General features: G+C 38.8%; 1 protein-coding gene across 1 annotated transcript; it reads left to right on the top strand.

The window, feature by feature from the left end:
* Positions 1-10160: 10160 nt before the first annotated feature.
* On the top strand, positions 10161-24943 carry LOC139944526 (uncharacterized). Its single transcript, XM_071941571.1, has 3 exons — positions 10161-10407; positions 19563-19863; positions 20178-24943. Exons 1-3 carry the CDS (start codon positions 10380-10382, stop codon positions 20380-20382), a joined length of 534 nt encoding a protein of 177 aa, XP_071797672.1. The 5' UTR covers positions 10161-10379; the 3' UTR covers positions 20383-24943.
* The last annotated feature ends 1016 nt before the right edge of the window (positions 24944-25959 follow it).

Below are 25959 nucleotides of genomic sequence, written 5' to 3' on the forward strand. Positions count from 1 at the left end.
CAAGGAAAGTATGAACGATTCACCATACAGGGAAAATATGGGTAGATCACCACACAAGGAAAGTATGAATGATTCACCATGGGTATAGGTAGATAACCACACAAGGAAAGTATGAATGGTTTACCATAAAATAAGGTAATTCACCACACAAGGAAAGTATTAATGATTCACCATGGGTAAATATAGGTAGATCACCACACAAGGAAAGTATGAATGATTTACGACACTCAGGATGTGCACATATCAATCTTGCAGACAATGATGCTCCTTGAGAAAAGCCTTCATTATCTTTGTGATTTTATATTAGACCTTCAGATCCATCCCAGATACTAGCAGTTATAAATTAAAAGCTACAAACACTAAATTACTGTTGACCAACACTGCAACTCCACTGGTGATGGACTGGAACTTGAATGGAGATCCGACACTCTCTGTCTGGATTAGTTGATCTCTAGAGGATAAAAGAAAGAAAGAAATCAGACGTTTACTTCGTTTTTTTTCTCCCTTTGATGACCGGTTAACTTCTATTTACAAAGTTTTGCCTCAAGGTGGCTTTGAAGAACTTGAAATCAGGAAAAGCCCAGAGAAATCACACGTTTGTCATCAGTAAAATATCATCAGAGTTCATCATACCTTTGATTGTATTAGATCCATAGGTAGTCTACTCTTCAAGGTATAGTTTGGGGCCTCTGTCTTCTATTACCGTTAGGCTGTCTCTCCATAAGGCTTGAAGAAGTCGATTGGTGGACTCTTGGGCAGAGTAGGGGAAGGCTTGAGCAAGACGAATGGTGGACTCTTGAGGGTTTGCTTCTCCAAGGGGTTCACCTGCAAAGGATGACCCAGTGGTTTGAGTTCATCAGGGTGCCTCTTATTATCATCTCAGGATTCTGTTTTGTCATACATGGATCCTGTTTGACAAAAAAGAAATAAATACATGCAGGATTACAGTCTTTGCCACACAATCAAGAACACAATTGGCAGTCATAACCACGAACTGTTTTGGTTATTGGCCAGTGATCAACCAAAAGCAAGTTCAACCACAGTTTTTTATGCTTGTGAAAATGCACCCCATACAGTTGTAAGCACTCTCAATCTCAGTTTGTGGGAAAGGTTTGATCATAGTTTGTATTGACAGTGATCAAAAGTGGCGCGTCATGGTCAAGCAGTTGAGAGCACTTGACTTAAGCTCTGGTATTTTTTATCATCACAGTGTGGGTTCGAGTTCCCGCTGTGGCACTTGATCATAAGTGAGTGTTTCCCTGGCTGTAATGAAGGTGGTATACCATTCAAAAACATGGTTGCATTGCTCAATTACATCAATACAAACCAAATTGATACATGCTCATTTTCCCGTAACATAGGTCTCTGGCCAAAATATACCCCGAAGGGCAAATTTTTACTGCTAGGTGGTGGTTGGCAAAAAAATGAGAGAGCGGGTTGTTGGCAGTAGCGACATAGAACGTCTTATGTTTGAATCAGGCCTTGAATTACAAGGCGGCCACAGCCGTCGATGCCCTTCCAACTGCCCGCGATGCCCCTAAAAAAATACCATTTTCACAACCAAAACTGCCGTGCCCTTTCTCCCAAGGCCATTGAGCCTCTTTTTAAACCCAAGCTAAATATTTTTTTTATTGAATGACACAAACATTTTGTTTTCGGCCAACTACTTACGGCCTCAATAATTATACAGTGAACTATATTCAGCAGCCATGGTATTCATTGGTCACAAGTGCACTTAGTAAACGGAGATCGTGCTGAGTCATCGCACACGCTAGCGCAAACCTGCATCGCATGTAATACACACGCCCAAATATCTGACATCCCAATGTCACAATGAACCAGTCTAACGTCTGACACAATCTATTGGTAAACAGAGGACGCTGTTGTTAAAATGCCCATATATGGTATCGTCTGTTCAGTGAACGGACAACAAAAATTGGTGAATGAAATGACTCTTCGAAGATGTGCTTTTGAAGGAATTTGTCAAAATAACAACGCAAAAAGAGCGGTTGAAGAGAGATGTAATTTTTAAAGATGAATTTAAGAACTATGCCCCCAAATGCAATAAACTCAACTTTTGTGATGATTTATGGTCTTCTTTATAAATTAAATTAATTTTTTTTGTTTTTACTTGTCTTCTTTTGACAGAATCTTTTGATTTCTTTACGAATAAGATATGATTTATCAATATCTTATTCTGAAAAACCTGTTTCATTGGGTTAACGACCCATAGGGATACCTCAGGCCAATTTTATTAATTTTTAATATACTTGTTTAAAAAAGCTTGTGACCCGTTTGTTATAACTTACTGGCCTTTGCGCTTTTTTTTAATTTATTTTTACTTTTGACCATGGTGCCCTTTCAACTCGCCTTGGTGCCCTCAAAAATTTGACTTGCTCGAAGGCCAAACTGGCCTTGCCCTAAATAGATTGTAATTCCAGGCCTGTTGAATGGAAAGGGGGAAAACAATGTTTATCGAACCTTCAGATCCTTGAGATTGCCAACGTTCATGCTTTTGGCTTGGGCGTAGGATCAGTTGACCCTTCGCCTGGGAGGAGTAGGGGTGTCTCTGGAGAAGGCTTGAGCAAGACGAATGGTGGACTCTTGAGGGTTTGCTTCTCCAAGGGGTTCACCTGCAAAGGATGACCCAGTGGTTTGAGTTCATCAGGGTGCCTCTTATCATCATCTCAGGATTCTGTTTTGTCATACATGGATCCTGTTTGACCAAAAAAGAAATAAATACATGCAGGGTTACAGTCTTTGCCACACAATCAAGAATACGTTTGGCAGTCATAACCACGAACTGTTTTAGCTATTGGCCAGTGATCAACCAAAAGCAAGTTCAATCAAAACAGTTTTTTTATGCCCGTGAAAATGCACCTCATACACTTGTAAGCACTCTCAATCTCACTTGGAGGGAAAGGTTTGATAATAGTTTTGTTTACAGTGATCAAAAGTGGCGTGTCATGGTCAAGCAGTTGAGAGCACTTGACTTAATAAGCTCTGGCGTTTTTGATCATCAAAGTGTGGGTTTGAGTCCCAGCTGTGGCACTTGACCATCAGTGAGTGTTTTTCTCTAGCTGTAATAAAACTGATAATAAATTGCAGAAAAAACATGTATGCACTGCTCAATTACATCAATACAAACCAAATTGATACATGCTCATTTTCCACTAACAGAGGTCGCTGGCCAAAATATACCTAGAAAGGCAAATTTTTAGAGCTTGGTGGGGGTTGGCAAAAATATGAGAGAGACGGTCGCTGGCAGTAGCAACATGAAACATCTTATGTTTGAATGGAAAGGGGGAAACAATGATTATCGAACCTTCAGATCCTTGAGATTGCCAACGTTCATGCTTTAGGCTTGGACGGAGAATCAATTGAACCTTGGGAGGAGTAGGAGTGTCTCTGAAGAAGGCTTGAGCAAGACGGATGGTGGACTCTTTTGCTTCTCCAAGGGGTTTGCTTGCTTGAGGGTTTGCTTCTCCACAGGGTTCACCTGCAAAGGATGACCCAGTGGTTTGAGTTCATCAGGGTGCCTCTTCTTAGGATTCTGTTCTGTCATACATGGATCCTGTTTAGACAAAAATGAAATAAGAACAATTAAATACATGCAGGGTTATAGTCTTTTTGCCAAAAATTCTTTAAAAATTAATGACCAGCATGCAATAGTCTCAGTGCACTACGTTTCTCATTACGGGTGGTGCGGGTGCTGTCGGTGAGTTGGCCGCACTGTGTGTGAAAGAAAAATGAGAAACGTCAACGAGAAAAGCAAGACTACGCGCACGAACGAATAGTCATAACAATGCACTTACAGAGCTCAAGCACGTCGGAAAACAGATAAGTTTTACAGAGTTTCTTACTTTATTAAGCCTTTTAACCAAAAAGACAATGATAAATGGGAATAAAAGAGTAGTGACACGTTCTCAAACTGCCGTTTAAAACCTTGCAAGGTCGTTGCAGTGCAATAAAGGTCCACGCCTTCTGCTCGGGCCTTTATCACATGGCACAGCCCTGCTGGTTTTAAACGGCCATTTAAGAACTTGTCGCTACCCTTTTGTTCCTTTAAAAATACAGTTGTAAGAATTCTTAATCTCAATTTGTGGGAAAGTTTTGATTCTTATTTGTATTGACAGAGTGATTAAAGTGGGGTGGTGTGGTCGAGCCATTAAGAGCACCACACTCATGGGATTTCTGATCATCAGAGGGTGGGTTCGAGTCCTAGCTGTTGCACTTCTTCTTCTTTTGTAAAAGTACTGTCCACCATCTGGTGTATAACGTACTGTGGTTGTTGTGTGCATGCGAAAGAGTGGATATATAAAGTGCATGTGGGTGAACAGTGAACGTAGAGTGCGGTTAAAAACAGCTCAAGCTGACCTAGCTGGACAGACTGTACACTTGTGTCCTTGACCAAGATATCATAGCGCAATTGCTTCATCAAAAATTTAAGTGAGCGTTTCGGTGGGAATAGCGACATGGGATGCTTCATGTTTGAATGGGTAAGGGGAAACAATGTTATCATACCTTTGAATCTTTAAGATTGCCAACGTTCATGCTTGGGGCTTAGATGGCGGGTCGGTTGACTCTTTGTCAGATGATGATTCAGATATTCTGCAGAGGGTGACACAGCTCCATGATTACAGAGGGGTGCCCTCTAAGGAACAGCCCAGGTTCCTGTTTCATTGCTGATGGATTTAACTGTTGAGCAGAAAAAGAATGAAAATTAAATACAAGTTTCCAGAATTTATTTCACAGATCTGTCTTGTGAGTATTAAAAATAAGCAGTTATTTGGAGTGGCCGCTTGCACTGCAATGCACCACAGCACATGCAGCTACTGTCTGCAATCCTCACCATTTGGGCGTCACATTGCAAAGTTAAAAGTTTAGGTGAACATGTTATCACCCTGTTGTGTGTGAACACCAATGACAACAACGCTGTGTTTAGCTTGAGCGGCTCCCACTCCAACTTTACGCAAGCACCGGCACGCCCTGAATTCATGAACTGTAGGCCCTATAAAAAGGATAAGTGTTATATCTGCCACTGCCAGACCGTGCAGTCAAAAGTCAATAACAGTCAATAAAATAAAAATAAAATGAAAGTCATGAAAGTTTGGTTGAAAAAAATAAACAAGTGGGTACGAATCCCACCCGAGTAACATGCCTGTGATATTTTTTCACAGGACTCTGGAAAGTATACTGACTCTGAGTAGTGCTAACACACATCGGTGTAAAGGGTAAAAAAACAAAATTTTTAAGTAAATAAACAATTATTTTACCCTGTTATAGATTGCAAAAATATCAATGGGTTTGGAGAAAGGCTCGGCCAACAATGTATGCTACGCGAAAAAAAAACCATAAAATAAAAATCAATATTTAACTTAATTAAGTTCAACTGTGTACTGAATGAAAAAGAAAGAAAAAATGCAACAGGAAAAAACATAAACAAGAATTGAAACATAGTCTCATTAACACAATATAAAAATGCATTGGATAACTTTCCGTATGGCGCCACCACTTGTTCACTCATTTTTACAAAAAGGGATATCTCATTGAGTTTTTGAGGTAAATTAGATACTATATTATTTCATATCAAGTGAAAAAGTGGTGGCGCCATACGGAAACTTTTCCAATGCATTTTCAGTAGAAAACAATTTTAACTGACTGTCAAGTCATTTTCACGTGTGTTATCTTTGTTTAGCCATGATCATGATATGACCAATGGTCATCCATCCGAATCCAACCAAACCAAAAAATACAAACTGACAGTTGACACAAAAATCACTTGTGAGTTACGCTATTTCCTCTTTTTCTACTTTGTTACAATTTGGCTATCTTTCCATACCACATGAAAGGTTCAGCTAAGATTTACAGTCACTAAACACTAACGTTTACTCACAATAAGCGGTGGAAAACAACCAAAACAAGTGTTCGTCGTGCAAATAATAAATATGACTGTCGTGTGCTGTTCGATGGCATTGTTCGACGGCTCGAAAAACAAAATGGCCACCGCTCTTCAGCAACCCAGAATCCAAAGCGAATCGTGGGGTGAAAAAATGTGTCTGTTATTATTTTTGGGGAAAAAAATAGGCTAAAGAAAAACATAATTTATAACAAAAATAACGATTAAAAAGACAAACCATTACTTACAAGAATGTTCCGTGATACTTGTAGTATGTGCCGACTTAGCCATGTGGATTAAAAAGTGTATTTTTGGTATCGTTTTCCCGTCGACCGGGCTCGACAATTTGCCTCACACGTATGTTTAAGATTAGCGCCATCTTTTGGAAACGACCGCATAACACCTCAGCGAGGCCCCCTACGAAACATCTACGCCGAGATCATCAAGTTCCTATTTTTTTTTCTCCAAGTTTTTTTCAAAGCTATATTTTCAGTTAAAAAAAAACCATTTCTGTCAAAAAATTCAACTATGATTGCTGATTCCCATATTGAAAGGCGAAACAACCTTTTTTCTCAAGAGTAAAATCTAGCGGGCGGAGGAATATTTCCCGAACAATGGGACATAACACTTTCCATGGGTGCGTTCGTTTAGCCTCCCTGGGTCGACCCCGGGGTGTGGCGTTTTTTTTTCCCAGGACGAACGTGGGTAATTATCTGCACACGTTCGTCCTAAAAAAAGAAAACGCCACACACCGGGGTCGACCCAGGGAAGCTAAACGAACGCACCCACTATACCCTCTCCTTATCATCCTTACATCTACACCCCAACCCATATTTGATCATGATCTGCTCAGCTGAATATATTTTATTTTGTTTATTCTCCCATTATCCACTCTTCCATAAAAGAAAAACCTTCATTAAATAATGAAACCAAACAAAACCAAACAACAAAAATGACAATGTAAACAGCCGTTTCAAATTTAATGTGAAAGTTACTTTAATCATGGAGGAATAAATTAGAACTCTAATTTATTCCTCAATGCTTTAATAAAAACAACCTAACATAACAGGTAAAACTGTGAGCTTTGACTCTATTTGCGAACCATTTAGTCTAACATTTAATATATTTGCAATGACCGCGTGTAATGTTCCGTAAAAGAAATCACAAACAATATTGTTCATTTGAAGCTTTGCAAGAAAACAAAACCTACTTTGTTGTATAGCGCCCTCTATATATTCAAAAGTAAGATGCACGGGGAGTGTGACCAGATTTGATTATTGCTTCAAAAAAATAAAGTCCTAGTAATAACACCAGAGCTCAATTTTACAGAGCAGTTTTTAAGAAGAAAAATTGCTGAAAATGTTTCTGCTCATCAGAAGTGACCAACTTACTAGTCATCAACTGAACATGTGACACTGTATAGTTTGGCTGGTAACCCTATTGTGGTACCGTAAGCATATTAATTTAGAGGTGCTTTTTGGACACAGGGCCCAATTTATAAAGCCTGAGAGCACCAAAACTTGCTGAGCACTGAAAAGTATTGCCTGGCAGAGACAGGTTACCAGCCAGAATTCAATTACAGTTTACACTAATTTGGTGCGTTCGATTAGCTTCCCTGGATTGACCCCGCTCTGCCCCGGTGTGCGTTCGAATAACTTTGACGTCATTCCAGGGGCTCACCGGAAGCTTGTGGGGGTGACCTGAGGTGCATAACGAGTGTGATCGTTCGATTAGGGGGAGCTAATCGAACGCACCCATTGTTGTGACTGGTGCTCTACTCACTTTTTGCAAAGCAAAGAAATTCGTCAAGTAGTATTTTCTGCTTTGAATTTGGGCCCTGATCGGTAATAAATAATACAATGGTGACATTCTTCAACATAAACAATATAATTGTTTCGCGTGTTCTCTTACGTGTCTTTTCCAACTTTAATAAAATTGGCATAACATGATAAGTACAGTTAAATACATGTGGTGGTACAAGCATTGATTACATATGACATCATATCGATAATAAGTAGTGCGGGCTACTCTCTCCTATTCACCCCAGGCTTACCGCTTAAAGAAGCATTGCCCTTCTCCATTTTGACCATCCGTATCCATCAACCAATGGACCGAAGTTAATTAAAAAATGTTGCATTGCACAGTCGGCCTTGCCCATTTTGGTGTGATGATTATGTGGCAAATTTAGCCGTACGGTGAAATTGTTCTTGATTTGTCTTGCCACGAGTATACTCAAAATGCGGCAGAGTGTTGCGGATCGAATGACGGTCGCAATGGCGCGCGTGGCAGCCTAGACTTGATTCAAGTCCCGTTCTCGTGTGAAAGGTCCATATAGGTGCGTTCGATTAGCTCCCCGGGTCGACCCCGGTCTGCCCCGGTATACGTTCGAATAGCTTTGACGTCATTCAAGGGGCTCACCCGGGTCAGTCCTCAGTGCCCTGCTTGCGGAGTGGGTCACTTGGGGCTGCCCGGAGGTGCATGACGTCACTACGAGATGGTGAGTGATCGTTCGTTGAGCTGTTGTCAGGGGCTCAGCAAATTCCACTTTCTCGACTTCATCAAAATCTGCATTTCGTGAATTTGTCTTGTTTTGTCTCTTTAGGAATGTTGACGTATTTCTAAGAATTCTGCATACCAACTTCCTTTGAATTATTTTGGGGGCTGGGGCGGGGGTGGGTTGCTGACACATCTTTGCAAAAGTTATTGCAAGCAATATTATTATGTTGGCAAACAAAGAATAAAAGGCCTTATATGCCTCCTCTACAATCAACAATAATACACAAAGTCAAATAACAGAGCTTATAGCATCAACAAGTAAACAAGACAAAGTATATTGTCAAAGTTTTTCTTTCGGGCTTCTATTCCGAGCTGTTAGACACTCTACGGTAATTTGGGTTGAATTCTGAGATTTGGCAGCATTGTTATAATTAAGGTTTTTTTATTTTTATATTTTACATTTTTTCACCCAAATAAAGTTCATGTGAAGTCAAGGGATGTTACTAAATAGTCGAATGGATAACCAATTGACATCTCTTAATAATGGTCAGCGAGGGAGGAACAAATGGCTTCATGCATCGTCAAATTCCTTATTGACTCAGCTGGAACAAAATAAGGTGCTTTGTGCCTTTGCCATGAGACAGGGAGACGTCACATCGAACTAAAGGAGGTTCTAGAGTGACAAACCGATGTCTTTCTTCTAAACACGTACCGCCTTACTTTCTGTCAGGGCATTTTTGTTGAGATTTTATTCATCAGTTGACAAAATCTTCTGGAACTCTACACGCGCTCATCGATTTCAACAACAGTTCATGACGTCATATCAGGCTCATCCTCAGGCATTTTTTAAAGACTTTTTGGGGGCGCTAGGTGGCAGCAAACTTGCTAGGTAAATCAATCGGGGCCGGTGTCGCATGCAATTATGTCCTCTATGCAATAGTATCCGGAGGACAATATTGCATATGCAATAATGTCCGCCCGGACACATTTGCATATGCAGTAGTGTCCGCCCCCGTCCTTGCTGTAAATTAAATGCCCTTGGTCAACGGAACACGTTCGCCATTTTTAACAAGAGGAAATGTTCGGCCGTTGGGTATTCGCTGCAATCATATACGTGAATATTCAGAACTCCAATATTCACGCTGCATGCATTTTAGGTTCAGTGCGCATGCACGCTCGCTCACGCGCGCACATACTTGTACAGTCATGTTCATGTCCGTCGGACGGTTTTTGCATAACCCCGGACACGATTGCATCTGCAAAAACGTCCGGACCGGACAATATTGCATGGCGTACACAATTGCAGCTGACACCGTACTACACTACACTTAATAACCACTAAAGTGCTAGGCCTATATACAAACAAAAGTAAACTTTAACATTTCTCGCACACTATTTCAGCGAACTAATAAGCCTCTGGACCCAATTTCACCTTGCTTTAAGCTGAACAATTTTCGATTCAAAGGTCCCAAATGAAATCTTCTTTAAATTGTCATCCTTGATGGACAGTATAAACGTATAGTCGAGGTCGATTTCGCAATCATGCTAAAAGCAAGCAACGGACCCTTGCGTAATATTGCTGTTGGGTGGAAATTGTTTTTGTATAGTCACTGGTCTCTGTACATGCAACAGTCGTCGCGTGCCTCGCCGCACTGCATCACCTCCAGCAGGCAAAAAAAGAGCTGGTTACCATCGCAATGAGTTTCGTTTCTGCCTCCTCCGTGAGCTTGCCTCGCTGCTTGCACACATACACACCACACGCACATCATTCAAGACAGCACACGGACACGCATAACACAATATACCTCAACCTATAAGTGCTCACTTGGACTATACAGTGTAATAACATAACCGCTGTGCCTGCTCGCCATCATCAGGTATCAAGGCGAAACCTCCTGCCCATTGTACATTGAATGCATTGCTCTGCTTTCAACCGAACAGCAGATTCTAGTCTATACATAATATAAAGGATGAATAGGTGAATATGGCGCTTCTATTTAACTGGCCGAGACGTAAGTATACATCATTATAATAATTATTTGCATCTGAATTGATTTCTTTTCCAGAAATAATTTGTCTTATCTTTGATGAGGTCAAAATAACGTTAACTGCTCTTGTCATCGTTTACGCTGCAAGTTTGTTTCTTTTATAGCCATGAGTGCTTAATGAAAAATTGATTATTTCAAAGAGTTTAAAAGGTTCCTTATATTATTTATATTATGTGCATGAATAACTAATGTTCTGTACCAAATTAAGGCACGATTATTAATTATCGAAAATAATCACGATCGGGTTTAATCTGAGAGCTCAGATAATAAAATCATACTGCAGTCATGAAGAGGAAATAGCATTTTAAGAACTCAAAAATTAACAATGCTTTATTTAGATTGCCGCGTTAGTAATAACGAACTGCTGTCAGGAACGTGCACAAAAACCCTTCGAGACACAAACCTTTTTCGTCACAGGTATTTTAAGTAAAGTTTTGCCCCATAAATATTTCACAGACTTTTTTTTTATAATTTGTTTTTATTAAAGGTTACATAGGTAGGAATGCCTCAAGACTCTAAATATACAGATGGTATTCGTTGCCATTTAAATATTGACGATTTTGACAATATTGCATTTTTGTTTGAGGTTCGTGCCATCCTGTTTAAAAAACACTCCGTCTTTATTATTAAGGACAGCATCGTGTACACAAACCTCTATCATTAATTTGTTTTATTAAATGCTTCAACTTAAAATGTACCTTTATCCTAACAAAACTTAAAGGAAATTTTTAGTTATTTTATCAAACACCTTCAAAAACTAACATCGTAAAGAGCACTTGAGATCTTTCGATATTATAAAGCACTGCTAGAAATGTAATAGTAAAAAAAACGTAGTTTTAACAAAAAAGTACAATTTCACCAACAAATATAAATCTGAGTCAGGCTTCAGACATGACGTCTTTCTGAGCAATATGAAAGCACACAATTTTTCGCAACAAGGGTGATTTTGTTATCATTTTCTTGATACTGCCATGAGCCTAAATCTTCCCAGGTTTGTTATTCTTCTGCATATGTTGAGATACAGCGAGTGAGGATACTGGTCTTTAACAATCTAAAAGGAGACCCAGCCTAAAAATTAATTAATTTATCTTCTTCTCCGCTCTGACCGTCTTAATTTTTTTTTCATTTAAAAGTGTGGCCTCGTTATTGAGATGAGTGGCCTTTAAGGTCATTTTCTCGAGTGGAATTTTTGGCCATTTTTAACGAGCGACCTTCATCATAGGACTGAAACACCGCCAGGATTAACGCATGATTGGTGTGGTGTGGTGATTGGAAACAAGTAATGAACGAATTTTTGTCTGGACATTGTTTAATTTTTGTCATATATTTTTCTTATTGAAAATTTGAACCAAAAGAGACTCATTCTAAAAGTGGCAAAATGCCGTGTTTTGTCTGTATCTTTCCCTCAAAGTTTTTGTAAATTTTATTTGCTAAATCAAGGGACGTCTTGAGTCTTTTTTGAAATTCAACCAGAATGTCTGGCTGTTTGGTATGACTGTTCAATTCAATAGTGTTGCGAACTTTCAATAAATTGCCATGGAGAAGGCCATCTTTTTTAATCTAAAACAAACTGGGTGCTTAAAAATATTTGTGTAATCTTACTTGAGAAAACCATGATACTCAAGTTCTTCCCCGCATTAAAAAGACATAATTATGGGCGTTGTGGTCAGTAACATACAGTTTTCAATTTGAAAACGGGGACAAGGAAAACATTGAGGTTCGTGATTGATGAACCGAACTATTGCATTTTTCGATCTTATGTGGGCAAGAAGGGACATGATGGGATACGAGGGGGGCAAGAGAAGAGAAAGAGGGAGAACAGAGACAACATAATGGCAAGCTGGGGAAAGAGGGCAAGATGCGAAAAGAGGAACAAGTGGGCAAGAGTGGCAAGAGGGGAAAGAGGGGAGGGGAGACGGCAATAGAGGGCCAAGATGGGCCACAAAAAAAATAGAGGGGAAATAGTAGGCAATAGGGGAACATGGGCAAAAGAGGGGCAATAAATGGGCAGGGTGAGAACAAAATGGGACAAGAGAGGCAAGAGGGAGAAGAGGGAGAGGGGGGGGGGGGCAACATGGGTCAAGGGGTACAGGGGCTGCCCCAACCTTTAAAATAAGTTTTGCCGCATTGTTGCATTTTCTCATAATCCATAACGGGACCACCCATCACCCATCAACAGCCGTTGATGTTTTTTCTATTTACTGTGACTGTTCAGCTGGTGCTAAAACACGTAATTAGCATTTGTTTAATTTTGGATTGGCTTTTGTTATTAATGCATCATATCACAAATTGTTCGAATGCCTCGATTGTAGCTTCATTGTCATGTTTTATCTTCTCGATCCTCTACAATTTAAAAAACAAAGTGCTGTATTTTTGGAAAAATGTAGAACTCACCATCTGTGAAAAAAATGTCGGTCACATTTTGAGTGAAACTGGTTTATGCTTAGGTGCGCGTGCATTTAATATATCAAGCGTGAACAAATTGCAGCATTTAACACAAACCTATTTAACTCATACCTAGGCGGAAGGTAGAAAATCTGCCGGAACTACAACTTTAGCTTTTACTGGACCGTTATTAACTTAACTTCCGCGACGTGAGTTCTTAACATAGGTCTCAACGTTTCGACCAGCTTGCTACAAATAACAGTCAGTTGTTAGATAAATGCCAATCCTTCTTAGCCTTGAAGCGTTCGAAGGAAACCCAGGCAACAATAAGAACTGATGGCGAATGATATCGGCTGGAAAATTGTCACGGCATTGCAAGCAATCCTGCTAAAAGGTGGCCTTTTGCCAAGGTCTTCGTGGCATAAAGAGCGGGAGACCACAAGCGCGGGTCGAGGCGGCGATCGAGTGGCGACTTCGAGTGCTTGGTCTCCCGTTCCAGTCGCTCTGGTCCGCGGCTCTCCAAGCCACGAAGGCCTCGACAAAAGGCTAGTTATAAAAGGACACTTACGACTCGATGAGTTTTATAAGAATGTGAAAAGTCTGATTGTTTTATGGAGTAAATGGCCAGTTAAAAAAAAACAGCTAGCTACCATGGACAGGGCGCAGTATCGATCTCGTCATTAAGTTTTCGTACATGTTTTTCTGGTCATATGAAGACTAAAAAGGATAAGCAAGTGGACTAAACAGATATTCCAAGTTTATTTTGTTTGTAAACATCAAGCTTCGTGGAAAATGTCTCATTAACTATCTATAAAAAGGTATACATCTTCTTTTGAGTCATTTAAACTATTTTCTAAAAATAAGCCCACAAAAAAAAAACGTCCCGATAGTCCACAGGTCTCTTCACGACGGTGACATGACATGGAATAAACAGATTTGTTCTCGTGACCCATCTGGCCAGATGGCAGATCGATCTCAAACTTCTACAGTTTTATAAGTTTATGTATAGGGCGGACTATACATAAAGTGCCTACACTACCAGCAAGTGTGTGCAAATTCAAAAGTGGGTTCAAGACCAGGTCGTGACACTTAAGCATGACACTTGACAATTATTGCTGCGTCCTTCGGGTGGGACGTAAAGCTGTTGGTTTCGTGTGTTGTGGGGATCGCCACGGTGTTTCTGGTTTGATTGGCATCATTATAGTATAGATTACATACACGGTGCTATACGGGAAAAAGGTATCAGACTTCAAAACGCAAACCCACATACCTTGCAGGATAAATAATAACAATATGCTTAGTTTTGCCTTTTGCCTGTTTATAAACACGCAGCAATTGCATTACATCCATACTTCAGCATTTTGCCTTAATATAATTAGCTTTCTGGCTAATGAATTATATTACATTACCAAATGAACCGGCGTCACATTGCCAAACAATGTGGGGGCGTGATGACTTGATCTTCAATGACAAGCATCCCAGACATTATTTATACATCAGAATACATGCACGTCGTCTGAAATTAAGGTTATTAAACCACATGGTGTGTTTACATTAGTTGCAAAAACTGTTGACATGTAGCAGAGCATTTTCATGTTCCTGAAAAAAAAACATTAGCGGTTTACATTCTCTGAAGTTGTGGCATACATGTCTTCCTGTCTCATGCTTTTCACCTTTGTGGCCCCATCATTGCATAACAAATCAACAATAATATGCGCACAATATGCAAAGAGACAACAGACAAATATGGCAACCCCCTGAAAACAATTTAAACAAGTATTAATCATTAAAGGCAGTGGATACTACTGGTAATTACTCAAAATAATTATTAGCACAAAACCTTACTTGGTAACGTGTAATGGGGAGAGGTTGATAGTATCAAACACTGTGAGAAACGGCTCCCTCTGAAGTGACGTAGTTTTCGAGAAAGAAGTAATTTTCCGCGAATTTGATTTCGAAACATCAGATTTAGAACTTGAGGTCTCGAACTCAACCATAAACGCACACAACTTCGTGTGACAAGGTGTTTTTTCTTTCATTCTCGCAACTTCGACCAACAATTGAGCTCAAATTTTCACAGGTTTGTTATTTTATGCATATGTTGAGATACACCAAGTGAGAAGACTGGTCTTTGACAATTTACCAATAGTGTCCAGTGTCTTTAAGTATACCTTATTGCACTCGGATAAAAACATTTTGAAATTTTAGTTTTATGATATACATCTGCATTTATCTAGGATTCAAACGATCCAACGGTTCAAAAAAAACATAGGCTTTAGGATACTTTCCCTTTAAAGGACGTGTCTGCTTTTCAACTTTGATTTAGGGTCTCAATAAACTCTTGGATGACGTACTTTTCTTTGTTAAATTTATCTGGTACCTGAATGGCTTGGTAAAAAGTATATAAAAAATGCATACCATTCTCCAGTGATAAGGATACAAACTTAGTTATCACAACACGTATTGATACAGATGTTTGTGTTTAATAGTGTAACCTATTTCTCCTGAAGACGAGCAGAGTATACTGTTCGAAACGTCGATACCACACCGGCGTCAGATGCAATTGTGTTCGCCATGCAATACTGTCCCCTCCGGACACTTTTGCATATGCAATCGTGTCCGGGGCTATGCCAAAACCGTCAGGCGGATAGCGAGCGTGCTGACAGTATGATGCACTGAACCTACAGTACGTATTATGCAGCATGAATATTCACGTATTTTATTATTGCGGCGAATACCCAGCGGTCGAACATTTCAAATGTCATTCATGACATGTACTTAGCTTGTAAAACAAATGGCGAACGTGTTCCGTTGACCAAGGGCGTCTAATTTACTGCAGGACGGTTTTGCACGGGGCGGACACAACTGCATATGCAAATGTGTCCGGGCGGACACAATTGCATTATGCAGCAGCGTCCCGGCGGACACCATTGCATATGCAACACTGTCCGGCGGACATTCATCACATGTATTGATTTACCCTTTTTAAATAAAATTAATGTATTGTCGGAGTATCAATCATTTGAAAAAAATCGTCCGCCATGCCCCGATGAAAACGAAATTTATCTTCGCGCCAGAGCACCTCACCCTTTTAAAAAATATCGAAGCTTTTTGTATTATGCATCCGTTTTGTGCTGTCTGCTCTGTTGAAGCTGAATACGACGCCGTACAAATATAAATGCTTTCAAAGCGCGGATTGGGGAAGAAAGGGTATTTCTTTTTCATATACGGGAAGAAAGTGAAATGTGAGCCATTCGGTGTGAATGATGTATAAATAAGGAAGAAACTATAAACAAACTAGTAAAATTGCGGGTACAACCATGTGTAAATCTCTTTGAGTTGGAGTGTTGGCTCTGAGTGTTGGCTCTGAAAAGAGCCGGTGTCGCATACAATTATGTCCTCTATGCAATACTACCTGGAGGACATTATTGCGCAAGTCGAATACGTTGCACTAGTTTCGGGATAAATAGGTCGAGTTGGCACACGGTTATTATTTTTTTCTTCACGATTTGGGTCATAATACAGATTGCTGGCATATCAGATCTGATCAATTTTCGTTTTGTGGTTTCTTTTGTGAAACGTTCAACGTGCGAATATGATATGAAAGTGTTTAGTTATGATAGTGGGGGCGGGATTGAGGTTAAGTCTACATCCAATCACAAAACGGGGAGTAATTGTTACTGGTATGTACATAAGTGATATTATAGACCAAGCTATATAAACCAAAGGTATCAAATTTCCTCAATCGTGTGATGCATCACTGCTTTTCGGGGAAAATACATTCAATCCAACCATCAAGTTCAGAAAAAAAAAACAATAATAATTTAAATATTTTACCAAACTATATACGTATTCACGCTTGAGTAATAACAATAAAACCTGTTTATGTTCCGTCTGATAACTTATCACACATCACATGTAGGGCCTACGTGAAATAGAAAAACAAAGAGTTTGTGAGGATTTACGACGTCGTTAAAGTCTATTACCTCGACTTTCTCAATAATTTTTTGAATCAAAAATTTCTCAGCGATCTTTATAACACTCAGTGAGCTTTAAGATATAAATTGTTTTCATCCGTTGGTTCACAATTCTCTACAGTTCTGTCGGTGATGATATGCCTGCAGCCTGTGATGGAGTCACGATTTAGAAAGTAAAAGAACTATATTTAATCTGATGTTGAAATAACCATACCAGTTAGACAGACAGGCAGACATCCCGACCAAGTGTCAGACGCTATAGTTTATCCCTGTAAAATAGGACACCCGATAAACCTTGCACATGACGTCATTAGGTAAGGGCGCCCTCTGTTAAAGTCAAAGAAGAAAACCTCTAGAGTATCATTCAAACCCTAAATTGTATTCAGCACCTCTCATTTTAATGCTCTGCAAACCTCCTACAAAGTTTTGGCAATCCTGTGATGGTTCTTTCATTCTTTCATTTAAACATATTCAAAAACAAATTTCCCAAAGGGACCAAGGGGCAAATTACAGAACAATATACACAGAATACTAAAATTTAAAAGGAAGAAAACAATAAAATTACACAATTTCAACGCCAACAATCTCTTGTTTCAATTTTTTTCAATATAAATCATACGAAATGCCATAGTTGCCATAGTTTCCTTTGTAAAGAGTGAATATAATTAATTGTACACGATCGGGCTTTATGCAAATAGGCAAGACTGATTAAACCGGCCTACGCAATTAATAAATGAATAGCAAGCACGATTACTCATTCTACGACCTTTACACAACAGCATACTTTGCGTACACTAAACGAGTTTTATAGATTTGCAAATCTGTAAAACTCATCTCGCACGCACGACGACAACATTTTATTAAACTTAAGGAATTCTCTCAGACTCAAACCTAATAAAAATCAGAATTCCTAGATGCTGATTTGTATGGCTTCTTACCAGCTATAGGATTGCAATGGTTTGGTAAGAAAATAAAATTAAGTTTGTATTTAATAGATGGAAATTTGCTTTGGGGATAAAGAATAATTATGTTTTTTCCCCAATCTAGGATTGAGTATCGGTACTTAAAAAAACAAGAGACTTAAACATGAGGTATATGAAAACATTGTTTGACTACTTTCTAGACGACATTGACTTTGTGTGCTGGTTGGACACTCTATTTATATTGGCTGGAGGGCATGGGCCAATCAAGGCATACAAGTTCCGCTTTGCTACACTTTGATGCAATGCTCATCAGTTAATTGCTCCATAAATTCAACCAGAAGATTACGTCTAATTTTTGCATTCAAATGCACATCACAGTGCGATAAGACTTGAAACCGTCTGCGTGTGGGGAATTGTATATACGTTTGGTTATCATCTTTAAACAGTATATATGACAGTGCAAACTTACTTGGGTTTCAGCATGTGGGTTATACGTATACGTTTGGTTATCATCTTTAAACAGTATGACAATGCAAACTTACTTGGGTTTCAGCATGTAGGTTATACGTATACGTTTGGTTATCATCTTTAAACAGTATGACAATGCAAACTTACTTGGGTTTCAGCATGTAGGTTATACGTATACGTTTGGTTATCATCTTTAAACAGTATGACAATGCAAACTTACTTGGGTTTCAGCATGTGGGTTATACGTATACGTTTGGCTATCATCTTTAAACAGTATGACAATGCAAACTTACTTGGGTCAACAGATGAAGCATTTAGAGAACCATTTCACCATGAGGTAATGGGTTTGTATATCGCCCCAAATTTGAATGTAATAAACGTTACGGTCAGAAACCTTTCTCAAGTGCGTTTTCTATAAAGATTACCACAGATTATTATTCGTTGACTTAATCGCTCTAGATTTTTTGGCGATATCTCTTAAACGCTTACATCTTTTGAACTTAAATTTTCACAGGTTAGTTTGATAGTAATCGTCTGCATTTATAAAGCATTAAAACAATCGCACTGCTCCAAAAGCCAAATGTATACTTTGACTTCAAGGACTGGGGCGTAATGGCGTCTAGCTCACCCCTAATGTCTGCAGTAGACACGGTGCGTCGATACAAATCAATCAATTAAAAATTTGAGGGTCGATTCCTTATCGTCTGCTAAGGCAGACTCTTTATCTTTTCACTATTTCAACTGGAGTATTTAAATAGAGACGAAGAAATGAGACATTTGCAGACGGCTACGTGTTTGGTATAATAACTTTCTTCGTTTATGCAATGATTGGTAGGTCGTGCAAGGGGTTTGAGCGTCAAGCTTTAAAGGGACTCATACATTGTTTGAGGGAAACGCAAATTAAGTTGCATCTTCTAGATTTAAAAATTGTTGTCAAATTCGGTTCGGTGAAAACAATGCAAAAAACTATAATGACAGTAAATTTAGTTTGATATTTGACAATGGGAGGTCGCATATAGGTTTGTAGAGCAATGTCCAACCTGCAAATAAATAATAAATATACGTTCACTGTACCAACCGTATATTGACCCAAGTTTCATGCTTTTAACACAAAGTGCTCAAGATTTTCTTTAATAAACGTATAAGCTAGTTCAAAGCATGTTGAGAATTATTTCACTTCGGGGTAATGGGTTTGTATCCCCCAAAGCCGAATCCGAGAGACGTTACTGTCAGAAACGTCTCTCAGATTGTGTTCAAACAACCTGAAAGACATGTGAGTAACATCATCAATCACTATGTATGGATCGTTTCACTGCATCTTGTTGGTTTCTAATGTTTTTTTTTCTCTGTTTACCTTTGGATGCAGGGACCCCTTACCTCAATCAGCTGGACCGAACGAGGAGGGATTCCCATCTGGCATGTGACCGACGCTGCACGGGCTGCAGGCCCTATGCCCCCACTATCATGCGCTCCTTCGCTGCCCCAGCTGCCATAGTCGCCCCTGGTGCCCTCGGCCTATGCACGGACAAGGCCGTGCCCGGTGGGCTGTGCCCGGTCTGCCGTTCAGGGATCGTGATTAACCATCGAAGCTACGGACTTTTGTGTTGTAAGATTCAATACGGCACGGCCTGTCCATCATGCGGCGTGGAGTTTGATGATGGAGAAGAGTAAGCTTGACATTCGACTTAACTTATTGCTTTTTTGGTTAATCAGTATTATAATAATATGGGATTTGAGGCACTGCGTGGTGAGGTATCAATATATTATTTGGTTTGCGGTAACACAAGTGTGTGTGTTAATTTTAAGAATTTACAATGGAAGTGTCCTTTCAGAGATGAAATTCTAGGCCTATGCGTTTTGGGTAAAGTTGTTTTAGGGGGCTCTCAAACTCTCAAAACGAGAGTCCAAAATGATAGGAGAAAAATAGCAATGACATGTCTCGGGTTTTCACTGTTTACTTTCTTCCCTGTGATATCCTTAGAGAGAAAGTGGTAGGCGCTTCATCTGCTGCCACCAACGCCTCTGGTGACCACAAGAACCAGCGTGTCAAAGGTCAACGAACTAAGGCTCCAAAAGGGGCGGGCAATGCCAAAAACAAGCACCAGCAGGACTTGTTGCTTAGACCCCAGAATGTTGAACTCACTGGCGCTAAGAAGAAACTGTCCGAGAAAAAGTCGGACAAATGAAAAAAGGAGATTGATCTTTTTCATCACAGATGATGAAGGACTGGGAGACTACGAAAGTTTATGGTTCACAGCCAGTAACCATTGTGTAACTCACATGTAAACAGTGAGTAGCGCTATGGTGACCTGCCTACCAAGATGTAACATGCAGTGGATGTGTTCTTTTTTTTGTAGTAACCCGTCCGTGCACTTTGCTGGCTTTGTGTTTAAGCCATGACCTCGTGACGTCAGCATCATTGAAGATTCACACAGGCACATTTGGCTCCATTGTTTGCACAGCACATTTAACCCCTTCCTTAAGTTTCTCTTGGATTGAAGAAGAAAAGTACAAGACGTCAAGGAAAAGGTGGCAATTTTTAGAAGATTTTCCTCTTTTAAGTTTTATGCATTTTATTGCTATGGAGATTTACAACATTATTTCCGAACGTGGGAGGCTTAAGCAAGGAAACTGTATTGGTATAATAATGTAATGTTTGTATTTATTTAGTGAAGGGCTCTTAAAGTGAGTGACCAGAAAGGCCTGTGCCAATTTAAAAACATCGGTCCATAGATAAACAGACCTGTTCAGAAAAAAACCCTGTTTTGTAAGAAGGTCCTGTATGCGAGAAGATTTAAAGAGATTTAACGAGACTATTCCACAACAAATCCGATTCCAACTGCTAATTGACAAGGTAAATTTCCAGATCTTTAGCGTACATTCAAAAGTACCACTGCTGACCAACGCCGGACATACTGACGAACACGACTGCATGACTATTGTTAAAACATTTCCTCCAATTTAAATCAAATCTCACCTCAAATAATAATAATATAGAGTACTTCATAAGGCGCAAAAATCCACCAGATTAAGGTGCGCAAGGCGCACGAGAGGGAATCCTCACACAGTATAAGAAAGAAGAAAATCAGACCAAGAACAATTTTTTAACAGTTAAACGAGCTAGTTTTTCGAACTAATCTCAAAAGTATCAACACTAGAACTCTTATGAATTTGAAGAGGTAAAGTCATTCCAGAGAGTGGGTCCAGCATGCGAAAATGACCTATCGCCACATAATTTCTTACTCTAGGAACATGTAACAAGCAAGTATTAGCATAGCGATCGTACATGATCACAAGGAAAACAATTAATGAACTGATTGACTTGCTTTATTAATAATTATCTTGGTGCAAACATGAACTCCTCAAAATACATCATTTGTGGGTGATGCGTGCTTGCTTAATCGAGTAATTAAGACAAGTCAATAGACCACGCCCACTGCGCATGATCAAACCTCGTGGGTACTGACATCTTTTCTAAAAAAAAGAAAGGTGAAAAATTAGACCTTTCTATTGCAGCGCCAAAGCCAACCCAGGTTTGAAAACTTTGCAAAGTCATCAATGCAAAGAAAAAAACAGATCGCTATTGTTCGTAACAAGGTTATACAAATATTTTAAACATCGTGTAGGTTTTGATGGAAACAAAGCAAATACTTAATGAGAGGTAATTTATTGAATTAAAAAGTCCGGTTTGTTTATCGACAATGAAAAGGCCTATAGACCTTTTATTTGCAACGCGATCAGAAAACTATGGAAAGCTACTATGCAAATCACAAACAGATGGCCATAGTATGTAAAACAATTAAAAATGAATTCATAAGAGTTATTTAAGCTCATGAATCTTTACAAAAAATATTGATTTTTGTCACAATTGTTTTACACGATTGATTATTTTGCTAACATTTGGCCGGCCATCACATCCGGTGCACTTTGTTTATCAACAATGGAAAGGCAATTGAAAGGTCTATAATCAACAAGTGAATGTCAAAATAGTATGGTGCTTCATCGGTTTTTAAAGAGATTGAGTATTCAATAGTGTAGACAGGGTGCCTTTGCGTGTTTTGATCACGTGAACAACCTCTATACGCGGCTACGACTATGATTGGTCAATGCATTGACGGGGCGGGACTTAATGCATCTGCATTCAGAGTAAACTTGGGAGAACAAAATTTTACGATGATGCTTTACAAATGGTTTGTAAAATACAAAATAAGAAGTTAATAAAAAGACTGTCAATAAAAATTACAAAAGACAAGCTACTACCAAAAGGGAAAAATAACCACATCATCGAAGTATTTTAGTTTTTACAATAATCCACTTTTCACAAGACAGTGAGCAGAATCAGAGCCCCACGCTTTCTCGAAGATTTGAACATTTTGCGTAAAATAAAAGTGGTCAGTATTGAAAAAGGCAGTAAACTGTTTGCTTTAACACTCTCATTCACACTCTTATTGATGATAATGTTAATGGTGAGAATCGGTGGACACGACGGTATCATCAGGTCATTGTAATTTGATCGTATTACATTGTACACACAATAAACGCAGCCCCATAATATTTATATTTAAACAAAATATAAGTGTTTCCCTAGATATTTTAACCCTAATTCCAATAGAGTATCCGAGGGCTATATTCCGTTTGAACCAAGAAAAAGTGCAACGTTGGCAGTAGTGCAGCTTTTTGTTGGCTTACTTTGGAATGCAAATTGGTATTGCTGGCAACTATGCATCATTTGGATTATAGCCAGCATTGGTTATGTTTGATCTGTGAATCAAGATAAGGTACATTACTGATAAAGGAGGCAGGAGTCATGCTGCTGTTTTGTAAATATAAGGTACTATTGGTTGCATCAATAAACTATTGGTTGCATCAGTATAAGGTACTTTTGGTTGCCCCAATATAATATAATATTGGTTGCATCAATATGATGTACTATTGGTTGCTTCAATACAAGGTACTTATAGTTATTTAACATAACCTGTGCTATTAATTATCACCCCTTTAACCGGAGGTTCGGAATGAACGGACCATTTCTTGTTAATCATCATGCCTAATATTTTTCTCGGAAACAAATGATAATCGGAATGAATGCACCATTGTGCCATTCCTGACTAGCTTTAAAGACAAAATTCCTTTACAAAAATTGCAGTGTGGAATGAATGTAATCTTCCATGGTGTAGCAATTTCTATTTCAAGCTTGACATGGTGAGTTGATAATTATTAAGTTATTGATATATTAAGTGTGGTTTCATGTGATATTATATTTTAAATAAAAAAGTAATGTGGTATTAATGTGACTATATATTATTATTTATTATAAGTGTTTTACTTTTGATAATTTAAAGTGTTGGTGACATATTTGCGTATAATGTGTAATTTTTATGGATTCTGTTTTTTTTAATTATTATTTCACACAAGTTGAATTTGATGTATGCGTAAAGTATTTGTGGAAGTTTGTGATTGGATTATGGTGTAAAGGTAGTTTAGGTTTAGTCAAATTATTTTGTTGGATTTTGATGTACTCTATTTATCCACGTCCAGGTTCATTGTAATACTCGAAAACGTGGGAGGGGTGGGGCGTGAGTTTCATAGGGGGGCACACAGTGAAGACATAGTTTTCATACCATTGTCTCATTTGTTCTTATTTGTATTTAATTTTTTTATTATATAAAAACAGCTTGACAGTTCGGTCTGGTACCTTGTCCTCTCTCACACGTTGTACTCCCCTTAATAACCCATGTAATGAACAGTGTTCACACGTAAATCATTCTTTGTGGTGCAATGTTTGGCTTTCAATAAACAAATACTAATAAAAGTAATAATAGTATTCATAATCCCATGATGCGGATGGGGCAAAGTTTAAAACTGTTCAGCGAAAGACATAGTAAAATTTGCAAAAAGACACAGGAAAAATATTTCATTAATCAACATAATAGTATAAAATTATTATATGTATAATGAAAGAAAGGGCTGCTGCGAAGCAGTTGCAACGGGGCGAATTACACATAGTGTTCTCTGGCTAGTATCCAACACAATTCTGCAAAATATATTTCTCCGCAAGACACATTTTTGTGTGCGAACAAACTCCAGGGAATTTTTATCTAATTTGGGACTAATATCTGCTTAACCATAACACCGTTTAAGCTATTACTACTTCTTGAAGAATCGATTTGCTAAGCGAACGTAACAGAGAACCATCCATAATCACGAGTATTTTATGTTGTTTTACCAGCAACTCGTTATTTCACTAAGCTCAGCAGATTCATTTAACAGCTTCCAGACCCTTTCAAAAACCAAAACATGGCCTGCAAACGCCATCTTCATTATATTACGCATAAGTTATGGGTTTTAAAATGGCAGATACACTGAAACGACCAAAGACGAAACTCTTAATGCCATGCAAGAAGGTGCGAAATCCCCATTCACCACATTATGGGAAACTTTCATATATGTTTTTTCATCGACCAAGATTACACACACCTCTTGTATTGGCACGACAACGGAGCAATACCCCCACCCCCATCACTGCATTGAGTCACATTTTGACAATATGGATATTTTGTGCAATTTTATATGTTTCTTGAAATTCTTGTCAGGTGATGTGATAGTCGAACAGAGTGTGTTTAATGACTGGTGCTTTTTATTAAAAGCCGGTTGCTTGGTGGAAAATGAATATTAACTGTACTATATGTTATTTTTTATGATTTGTCTGGTTTAATAATTTGCTATTTGAATGTTGGAATTGTAATAAAGGGCTAAATGGCTGTGTAAATGTCGACTTTAGACTCTTGTTCTAGTTCATTTGAGATGTTATTCAATAATATATTGATGAAGGCTTGCCTCCATTTACATTTCGCTTAGCATGTTTGATGGAACGCCTTCGTGAGTAAATGACAACATAACAACTATTGTAATTTGGATTATTATATACTTCGTGTGTAAGACGCCCATAGTTAATTTCATCAATATCTCGCAAGCCTGATGAATCCGACTCACCGATATGTATTGTTACACGTTTGGTTGGCCTACATAAAATTACATTTTGAAAAAAAAAAAATACCCAAAAGATTCAACCTAGGAAACTAAACCACCATTAGTGGTCTAGGAAACTAAACCAACCTAGGAAACTGACAACACCACCATAATAATCAGTACAAGAAACAGCAACAACAGTGCTAGAAGTAACAGTATAGCACAAAAATAAAAACAATACAAACAAAAAACAACAACAACGACAACAACAACAACAACAACAACAACAACAACAACAGCAGCAGCAACAGCAACAGCAGCAGTAGCAACAACAGCAATATCAACAACAACAGCAACAGAAGCAACAATAACAACGACAAAAACAACGACAACGACTACGACAAACAAAAAACCAGCAGCAGTGGCAACAGCAACAGCAGCAACAACAACAACTACAACGGCGACAACAACGAAAACGCAGACGACAATGACAACAAAACAGCAGCAGTAGCAGCAACAGCGATATCAACAGCAACATCAGCGATGACAGCATCAGCAGCAGAACAGTATTATAGCAAAATAGTAACAACATCGACAATGACGAACGAGGAACAACAACGATAATTTGACAAACGAGGACAACACCAACGACAATGACGAACTATGACAACAATGACGACGACAACGACAACGACGACATATGGTATTTTGATAGATATTTTGTTTTATGTCTATATTTTCTTACATCAAACTAACGCCTGTGACAGCTACGTGCCCACACACAAAACAACAAA

This window comes from Asterias amurensis, chromosome 11 (genome assembly GCF_032118995.1).
Source record: "Asterias amurensis chromosome 11, ASM3211899v1".
NCBI lineage: Eukaryota > Metazoa > Echinodermata > Asteroidea > Forcipulatida > Asteriidae > Asterias > Asterias amurensis.

Bases quoted from the DNA above. Each gene is read 5' to 3' on its own strand.
- LOC139944526 (XM_071941571.1), top strand. From the start codon at position 10,380: ATGGCGCTTCTATTTAACTGGCCGAGAC. The intron at 10,408-19,562 runs GTAAGTATACAT...CTTTGGATGCAG, and splicing joins TCTATTTAACTGGCCGAGAC to GGACCCCTTACCTCAATCAG. The intron at 19,864-20,177 runs GTAAGCTTGACA...TGATATCCTTAG, and splicing joins GAGTTTGATGATGGAGAAGA to AGAGAAAGTGGTAGGCGCTT.